This window comes from Cydia pomonella, unplaced genomic scaffold (assembly GCF_033807575.1).
Source record: "Cydia pomonella isolate Wapato2018A unplaced genomic scaffold, ilCydPomo1 PGA_scaffold_148, whole genome shotgun sequence".
Taxonomy (NCBI): Eukaryota; Metazoa; Arthropoda; class Insecta; order Lepidoptera; family Tortricidae; genus Cydia; species Cydia pomonella.
The window spans coordinates 26802-37046 of NW_026907791.1; the positions used below are offsets into that span (position 1 = coordinate 26802).

Consider the following 10245-nt stretch of genomic DNA (forward strand, 5'->3'; position numbering starts at 1 on the left):
GTGTGGAGGGCCCTAAATATTTTGTCTCTAATTGAATATTCAAATATTGTAATGATATACGGTGAAACGGAAAAATATTCTTTTTCGGACCCGAAATCGGGTCTGACCTGATACAGTGTGGATGTACTTGGCTTTTCAATCCACCCTTCCCGATTTGATAATGGTTTTCCGTTTAACGGAATATCATCAGCACGTAGTTAATAGAATTTGAAATGTAATAAATACTTTGTCTCTAATTGCCGAAAATGTTCAATGTTTGATAGTTTTGCATGTAAACCATTTTTTTTACATTTCAAATGTTGTAAACGGAAAAATATTATTTCTCGGGCCCGAAATCTGGTCTGATATCAGGCATGATAAATTGTGGATGTAATTGGCACTTCAGGCCTGATAAAGTGTGGATGTAATTGGCACTTCAAAAGAGAAAGTTGCCCGCAAAACTTCGGTGTTCGCGGTAGGCTGTCTGTCTGTACAAGCAACAAAATATTTCTTCGTCTTTAAAACTAGCTTTTGAAAATGTATTTCGAATAATAAATAATGTTGCTATACGAAGATTTGGACAATTAATGGGGATTTTACATGAATCTATTGAATCTAGTAGAGTCTATTCGGAAAGAGAAGAGTCGTGGAATGTATTGGGCCCCATACATTCCACGACTCTTCTCTTTCCGCACAGACTCTATAACTGGATGAGGCATGAGCGGTGGGGGGAAATGACCGAACGGGATAGTCTTATGTATCTTTCAGTATGATTTATAACTGTAGCCAGACCTCAGCTTAGACCTCATGCCAGATGGGCAGACGACATAATAAAAGTAGCGGGGCCCTGCTGGCCACAAATAGCTCAGGACAGAGAAAAATGGAAATCTTTAGAGGAGGCCTTCACCTTCACCTAAGAGGAGGGGTTCGTGCAACAACCAAAAAAAAGAAAACACATAATATATAATTCATATTACTTTTTTAAATTAATTTTAGTTTTTCTCACCTTAAAAATGTAATTGTTCTTTGCATGAAATAAAAGGCTTTTTATTTTTATTTTATTTATTAATTATAACTGTAGCAGAGTAAATTTGCTGTTGTTAATTTTAGTTTGGTTTATGGTGGGCAACAAATAACCCGACCAAATTACGTAGGCTCTTTTTGTTTTGGTATGTTGTCAGGAATATTAAAAAGTGTTTTTAATCATTTTGTCGCATTGCGTATGTTCGGTCCCTCACGGTCGCACACGTATAGCACATCTATGCGCGGATTTACATTCGAGACTCGTGGTTCGTCTCGTGTCTCGGCCACAGCCCCTAAGCTCGTCGAGCTAATCAATTTTAAACACAACCGGTACGATATAAGGTTTGTAACCGAATGAAACGCCGAACGCGAATGTAAATAGCAAGCGCGCGTCCCCCGCAAGCCCCTTTGACTCGTGCCCAAAAAACCGCTCCGGCTGCGAGCCCGGCAAGCGGCGAGCCAAGCCATGAGACGAGCCACGAGCACACCGTTTATATACGCGTCTCGTGGCTCGGCTCGCGGCTCGGCTCGCCACTCGCACGCGAATGTAAATGCGCCATGGATCCTACCATCTATGTATGGAGGGTAAAGATAAGAACATCAATTTCTTGTCAGTGATGTGATTTTTTTTATCAAAGTCAAAAATTTGTTCGCTATGTATTGCGGCGCCACCTATTTAAGGTTTTTTTATGGACACTTTTCATACACATAAATTCTCCTTACCTCTACCCTCCATACATCTATGGCTCTGTTATAGGGATTTCAATTATTTTGCTGGTCACCCAGAAAAAGCGTCAAACCTGAAAATGTCAATGTCATTGTCAGCTGTCATTTTCGTTCTGTGCTGTGACACTGGCTCAAAACGAAATAAACTCGAAATAGATTAAATAATTTTATAAAAATGTCTTCTCAGCGAGCTATACAAGTCGGACAAAAACTAGTAAAGCCAGTGCTCTCGACTACTCCTGGGGAAGCCAGGAGACGAGTCCTGAATCTTTACAAAGCATGGTACCGTCAAATCCCCTATATCGGTATGTTACCAGTTATGTCATCGTATTCCGCACTAAATGATTACAATGCAATTATAAATTGATAAAGTTAATAATGAATGCACCTGTACCATGCTGTGAATACAGCACAGGTGAACACTAACTACTATACTGGGACATATAATGAATCTGTTTTCCTCCAGAAGTCAGGAGGAGCTAGAATATAGTTGGTAGTATTGTAGGCAATTTATACCACACAATCTATACCACAGTGGACCTTTCAATACATAAGGGGCTGCATTTGCTTCACCACAGGGAACAACAAATGCAATGCTGCAATATTCTAGAATTTTTAGACAATTGATTTTATGATTGGTAACAATGTTTTTCTATTTGTAACAAATTGAAGATTAAATTACTTTAATGCACAATTACTTAAGTACTTCCACTACTCAAATTTATAGAAGTACACATACAGATTTATTATAACTGAAACTATTCTTTTTTAGGTTGTATAAGTTTTTTTCTTCATGTAAAAATAGACCTGTTATTGTTTTAGTCAAGGACTATGACATCCCGAAGTCTGAAGAGCAGTGTCGACAAAAGTTGAGGGAAGTGTTCCTGGCCAATAAAGATGTCACTGACATCAGAGTTATTGACTTGCTGGTCATCAAGGTATTCATTATTTATTTATTTTTTACTTTATTGCTAATATCAAGAGTAAACATAGCATACTTAATGTGTATCCATATTATCTGCCTGTCAACCTTTGGGCTGTACCTAAATGATGTAAGGTGAGAAAGTAAGTTGCCAAGAACTCACCAAATATCACCAAGGGGGAAGGGGGGTCAAAAAGTAGCCGAAAAAACCTCGCGTGATTTGTGCATAAGCCCTAATTACTTCATAGTAACATTTAAATATTTTATTTCCAGGGACAAATGGAGCTGAAAGAAACTGTAGAAATCTGGAAACAAAAAGGTCACATCATGGCATATTTTAAACCCACAGAGGAGCCCAAACCAAAGGACTTCCTTTCCAAGTTCTTTGCTAGCAATGAATAGTTTAAGCGAAAGTGTGTAAATAGCCAATCTAATCATAAAGTTCAAATAAATCCTAGCTGCAAAATATAATATTTCTTTTGCTGCCTTGGCAAAACCAAAGATTTATTTATAGGGAAGAGGTGTAAAGTTTAACCTTTTCAACGCAGTGTCAAAGCTGTCACTCAGATGACACATCACCAAAGTGGCAAAACTGAAATTGAACTATTTGCATATGAATGAAGGTCTATGTTGCTCTGTGATCTGTGACAGATTAATCCTTCTTTGGTGTTGGATATGCGGTTCGGATTATATCCGTCGTTGACGTGGAAAAGGTTAAACTATGGTTATATTTTACATTCAAAGTATCTGTTGCTTTATGGCCCCTTACATTATGCAGTAACTATGTTTATCATAAGTTGATATTTGACAATGAACCAAAGTAATAGAACCTAGGTGTTTTGGTCAGTAGAAGCAGTAAAGCATGCCAAAGGGTTTGGAACCTCTTGTCTATTTGTATTAGATGATAAGCCAAACCACCATAATCGTATGTTACCTGATCTGCATACTGGTGAAATTGACTATGTGTGTAAAAGAACAAGGAAAACCACTCTCCGAGTAAATAGCCCCACCTCATATCCCTGTCATTTAAATATATACATAGCTCTAGTGTGAGCCAGTTCATGCCTGAACTGAACCCCTTCTATTCTATTCGACATAGTCCCACAGTAAGCTCAATATGGCTTATGTTGTGGGACTAGACGACGTTATACTTAATAGATATAGACAGATAAAGATACATAGAAAACATCTATAACTCAGGAACAAATATATCTGATGAACGCAAGTAAATGCCGTCACCAGGATTTGAACCCGGAACCTCCTGCTTCCTAGGCATGGTCACTAACGACTAGGCTAAGAGGCCATTAAAGGATTAACCTTTTTTATAATCCTTAGCACCAATGATATTAATCAGTCCAATACGTCAACCCGAGCGTCAATTTTTTCATGACATTAGTCAAAATGACGTTTTAGTAGCTATTATTTTGAGCATCATAATCTCTGAAATCTTGCTGGAAAAGATGGCACAGAAATCGTACCAGGCCGCGTTTAAGCGCGTAAGACCGTTGATGTCAACGGACTGCTTCGAAGCCCGCCGACGAGTCATCTCTCTGTACAAAGCCGTTTATCGCTACATCCCCTGGATAGGTAAGTCTTCTTCTTCCTCACGTTGTCCGGGCATTTTGCCACGGTTCATGAGAGCCTGGGGTCCGCTTGGCAACTAATCCCTAGAATTGGCGTAGGCATTAGTTTTTGCTAATGCGACTGCCATCTGACCTTCCAACCCAGAGGATAAACTAGGCCTTATTGGGAAACGGGACTTTCCTCCCGAAAAACGACTGGTAAAAATCGAATGATATTTCGTAAATAAGTTCCGAAAAATTCATTGGAACGAGCCGGGGTTTGAACCCGCGACCTCCGGATTACAAGTAGCACGCTCTTACCTCTAGGCCGTCAGCGCTTCCCGTGGATAGGTAAGTATTTTATTAGGTACATAATTACAATATTTACAATTGTATTTTGGTACTAAGTACTAAACTTTTTGATCAAGTACCTCTAAACTATCAATTATCATTATTCATTAGGTGGGTCCACACAGAGCGAGCATACGCGCGAGGCAATTTCCTCACGCACAAACCGGCCAGTGTAGACGTGCCTCGGCCGAGGTGGCGCGCGCCTATTCCTCGCCTGAGCACGCTGCCTCGGCCGAGGCACGTCTACATTGGCCGGTTTATGCGTGAGAAAATTGCCTAGCGCGTATGCTCGCTCTGTGTGGACCCGCCTATTAACTTCTTAATCTATGAAAGGTTGACTCAAGTTCCTAGCATACTTGTTCTTTCGACATGTGGGTACCTAAGCAAATCTCGATAGTGGTAAAAGTAAGTTAAGGTATTCAGGCCATTCACATTCCACCTGTCCAATTTCTTGGTCCAATGTGTATTTGCGTCTCACATTTTGCTTATAGTGAGAGAGTGAAACGCGATGCGCTTTGGACCAAGAAATTTGAGAGGTGGAATACCACTCGTCATCAAAGCTTTACGGACAATTTTCGTCACATGTTACTCGTATGTTACTATAATCAGGATTTCAACACTTTAAGGATATAGGTAGCCCATTTATTTTTAACTATGAAGTTACTGCCCATAGGAAATAATACAGAACGCTCATTTGTTTCTTGAATAGAAAATTTATTACTTTACATTGTTATATGTTATGTATTAAAAAAACTAGGTATTTTATTCTAATATCAGTAATACCTAATACTTATTTATTATATTAAATACTAATGCATTTATATGTATGAGTAAGTCGTTTCTAGAGGGGACCATAATATACCTACGTGATGTAAACATTTGGTTTAAATTAACTTGTTGCAGTGAAATATTACGACATTCCTAAAAATGAAAACGATGTCCGCTTGAAAGTACGAGAATTGTTCTACAAGAACGCTTGCGTCACAGACGTTCGAGTTATTGATCTACTAGTTATCAAGGTAAGTTCTATTTAATAATACCTACCAAAGATAATTTATTGTCAAATAAAACTTTTTAGCCACGTAAATTTACTGTCATCTTTCGCTACACGATTAAAACTTTTACAACGTTATTTGACTTTGATCCTTATTTTTCACTGATATGTGTTAAATTAGTTAAATATCGAAAAGTGGCGCCATCTTACCGGGCACAACCTAAAGGTTTTGGCGCCATCGCTCGAAACGATACTGCTATACCTTTGGCCTTTGATCTATTAGATGCCGCCTTTTTTGATATTTAACACATATCAGTAAAAGAATAAGGATCAAAATCAAATGGCGTTCTAAAAGTTTTAGACATGTGTCGAAAGATCATCACCTCACAATCCACCTCTATTTCAAATTCTCTTTGTACCTACTTAATACTTATCTATACTCGCACGTTGCTGACATTTCTAAGTTTAAGATAGAAGCTTTGCCCCTTTACTATCTTTGCAGGAAGATTCAGAGCTGATTATTGTTCATTATTCATTACATTCTTCTCTAATAATTTCAGCCAAAAATAAATATAGGCTTATGTAATGAAATGCATAGCTGGTCATTAACTCGTTAATCGTTAATTAACGAAGTTTACATTTCGATAAACGGATTAACTTTTAAGTTAACTTTAATAAGTGTTAACGGACTCTGTAACTACCGTTACATTTTCCTAAGTCCGTTAATCATTAATTGCACTACTGCGAAAAACTAGTTCAGACAAGTACGTTCGGGTACGAATTGATGTCACACACATTAAAAATCTGGGAGCGGATAATTAATAACAGACTACAACACCTCATAAGTCTTACACCAAATCAATGTGGCTTCGTGTCGGGAAGAAGCACATCAGATGCAATTCAGACTTTACGTATTCTGCTGGAAAAGGCAAAAGCAAACAAGCGGAACATACATATGATATTCATAGACTTGGAAAAGGCGTTTGACCATGTCCCTCGAGATCTCATATGGGAATCGCTCAGGCAGCAAAACGTACCAGAGTACTACATTTATCTGATTCAAGACATGTACGACGCTATCACCACCCAAGTTGTTAGCCCAGCAGGTAAAGGTGACAGGTTTGAAATAGAGGTAGGAGTTCATCAAGGTTCTACACTGAGCCCAATACTTTTTAACACTACTATGGATTACTTGACCAAACACTGTCAAAAGTCGCTACCGTGGAACTTACTTTATGCAGATGATGTAGTTTTAATCTCGGAGAACGTCGACCACCTACAACAAGACTTAAACACCTGGGCAGAAGTGCTTGAAACCAACGGTTTGAAGATAAGTAGGAAAAAAACCGAACATATGTCCTGTATCTTTGACGGGTTAACAGACCCTGAAACTATCAACATCTCGATAGGAGACATGCCAATACCCAGAGTGTCGGAATTTAAATATCTGGGTTCGATAGTGTCCAGCGATGGCAAAATTGATAGCGATGTTACTCACCGTACCACTACAGGCTGGATGAAATGGAGACAGCTTACAGGAGTCATGTGCGATAACAAAATGCCGCTAAAAACCAAAGGAATACTGTACAAAACAGCAATAAGACCCGCGGTTTTGTATGGATCGGAGTGCTGGGCTACAAACAAATACCACCTTAATAAGTTACACACTACCGAAATGCGTATGCTACAATGGTCAGCTGGTCTCACACTCTTAGATAAGATCCGGAATGAGTACATTAGGGGAAGTTTTAGAGTCGCGCCAATAATCGACAAAGCCAAGGAAAAACGCCTTAGATGGTACGGCCACGTCCAAAGACGCGAAGAAGACCACCCGGTAAAACTGGCCTTGAACCTGCCTGTAACCCAGCCACGCGGCCATGGAAGACCACCCGCCACCTGGCTGACGACGGTCGAAAAAGACCTTAAAGAGGCTCAAATTGACAAAAACGCCGCACGAAATCGTGCTCAATGGAGGATGCGGACGAGGAGGGCCGACCCCAAGTAAATGGGACTACCGGTCTAGGGAAGAAGAAGAAGAAGACAAGTACGTTCGGGCCGGTTGACAAGAACGGCGCGTGGCGTAGTGGTTGTGATTAAAAACAAAAATTATAATATAAATAATAATAATGAAATGTGAGCTACGAAATAGTTACTGTAAAATATGTTACTATTAACTTTTAATTAACTAAAAGCAAAAGGATAAAGAAGCATATGGCAGTAGAAATTAAAGAAGATAATGAATATCCAGGTTAAGTGAACGCAGGTTTACTCCATTGCGTGAATTTACTTTAGTAACTCCTCCGTTTCATCGTACAACAATCCGGTCAGCCAGTTCTTCAAAAGCCGCTTAACCTCATAAACTGAGCTGTCCTTAATTTGATACTTTTTCACGACTCTGTTGTAAATAAAACTTCCGCGTTTGTCAAGCGAAGCTTATGCAAATTATTCATATACAGTATCAAAAGGGTGGGCCCGAGAATACTACCTTGTGGTACGCCAAAGCGTACATCTTGGTAACTGCTCGATTCTTGGCCTATCTGTATTCTCTGTTTCCTACCTGTCAAGTAGCTCTTGAACCACTCTAGTGGTAAGCCTCTGATACGCACGGAATCAGAGGTACAGCTTGTTCAGTAGTAATGGCACGGACACAGTATCGAAGGCCTTTGCCAGGTCAAGAAATACTCCAACACAATCTCTTTTTTTATATCAAGTCATTTCGCCACGGACATTGTAAGCAACCTGACAGCATGTTCAGTCGACTTTCCCTTTCTGAACCCCAACTGACGGGGAGAAAGAAGATTATGAGATTCAAGATAGGTGACTAATATAAGTGCTTGCTGTCGATTTTCTCGAGTATTTTTGAGAATGCAGTTCTCGGGATTGTCTATCTTGCCTCATTTAAATATAGGACACACAGACACTATCTTCCACTCAACAGGAAATTGTCCTGTTGATAAACTTAAACTGCCAATTGATGTGAATATATATAAAATGATCATTTTTTCGAGTACCTCATTGATCATCTTGTGATAATGACACAAGTATCGCAACAATGCAGAAAATGCAATTTTTGTTACGTGTTAACGGATTAATGATTAACTTGCGTGAATTTTTCCGAAATGTAACGCTTTAACGGTTAACGAAGTTAACTTTTTTATTAACGGATTAGCGATTAACGAAGTTAACTATTTGTTTAAGGTTCCCAGTTATGATGAAATGACATAACATATACCTCCTCGTATTATGTAAATTATGTAGGTAAAAGAACCAGAAGGGCGATTACAGTCAGCATCGACAATAGCGGATCTAACAACGCGCTGAAAAATCTAATATTTTTACAAAATATATGACCACAGTTTGTTTTACATGTAACTGTCTGCAAAAGTATCTTAGATACTAATGAAGCGTATTTACATTCGCTACTTGATGCTGACTTTATTAAAAAGGGAAGGAACAATTAAGGGGTGTACCGAAATAAAACTGTAAACTTCAAATGAATAAAACTGATGCGATTGAGTAAAAACGAAGGGTTTTAGAATAACTACAATAAAAAGCGACTTTTTTAATTTTAACAATTGTCAGTTTTTTTATTATTATTTTTTCTGTAAGAGTGATAGGGAGTATAATCCTCGCACATTCAGTGGCAGCGTTTCACGGACCCATTTTTGATATTTACCTGCACCAGCCCATCACCTGTTGGAATTGTTAATATTTTTTGGCTGTTTCAATTTTCTCTTTTAATACACTTTTGATTTGAGCCCAATAATAGTTGAGAGAACAGCACTCCAGGGCGTTTGGTGATAATGCTCTGGTCTTCGATAATTACCGAATGCGATTTTTGTACGAAGGAAATTGTATGATTTTCGACTTAGCCTAGAATTAAATAACGCAAATTTTCGATTACCTACTTTAGTAATCTTTCTGACGGGCCTCACTTGTTCCTAGAGGTCGGCCACTTCAAGGCCTAGGTTCTAAAGACAACAATATTAGGTAAATTAATTATTTACTTTGAAATGCAAAAAGCTTCGAAGTAATTTTAAGTGTTTCGAAATCAAGCATATATATAGGATGTTACACATTTTCTGACTATTTGGAAAATACCAATTTTCAGTGATCTCTTTTATTTACCAGTTCAACGTTGCTTAGCGTAAAATCAGAATTATTTATATTAGAATATATACATTAAACCTATTATCGAGATAAGAAAATCTTAGTCATCTTGGTGAGAAAAATTACAGTCGTTTGAAATTTACAGTTTTTTATCGGTACAGGCCTTATTAGGGTAAACGATGGTATTCTTGTAGGGCTGGATGGAATTTATGGAACTGAGACACAATTGGCAAATGAAGGGCCGCCTCTTCGCCTACTGGAACCCTACCATAGAACCCAAACCTTGCGACTTTCTCAACAAGTTTTTGGCCGGAATAGAAACTTAAGATTTTTTAACTTGCTTTTGTTAACTTGGGGAGTTTCATTTCTGTTCGTCTTCGTACCTTGTCACAGTGACATTAGTCTTTTCCAAACTTGAAGGGTAGGCTGATATATGTCAAAAAGGGTTGTGACAATGCAAATTAGAAACAATTTTTTACGATCCTCGATTAAATTTGCAAAGGCCATATAATTGATTCTATTGGTGATGATTTTTATAAGGAAACATACCTGGCAACGATTTGACACGACCGGAATAG

At 38.5% G+C, this 10245-nt stretch overlaps 2 protein-coding genes across 2 annotated transcripts; both read left to right on the forward strand.

Moving 5' to 3' along the window:
* The first annotated feature begins 1838 nt into the window (after positions 1–1838).
* LOC133533290 (NADH dehydrogenase [ubiquinone] 1 alpha subcomplex subunit 6-like) lies at positions 1839–3121 on the forward strand. The gene is made up of 3 exons (XM_061872256.1): positions 1839–2033; positions 2551–2666; positions 2924–3121. Exons 1-3 carry the CDS (start codon positions 1904–1906, stop codon positions 3050–3052), a joined length of 375 nt encoding a protein of 124 aa, XP_061728240.1. The 5' UTR covers positions 1839–1903; the 3' UTR covers positions 3053–3121.
* A 108-nt stretch (positions 3122–3229) lies between these two features.
* On the forward strand, positions 3230–10017 carry LOC133533289 (NADH dehydrogenase [ubiquinone] 1 alpha subcomplex subunit 6-like). The gene is made up of 3 exons (XM_061872255.1): positions 3230–4237; positions 5467–5582; positions 9862–10017. Exons 1-3 carry the CDS (start codon positions 3991–3993, stop codon positions 9991–9993), a joined length of 495 nt encoding a protein of 164 aa, XP_061728239.1. The 5' UTR covers positions 3230–3990; the 3' UTR covers positions 9994–10017.
* Positions 10018–10245: the final 228 nt, after the last annotated feature.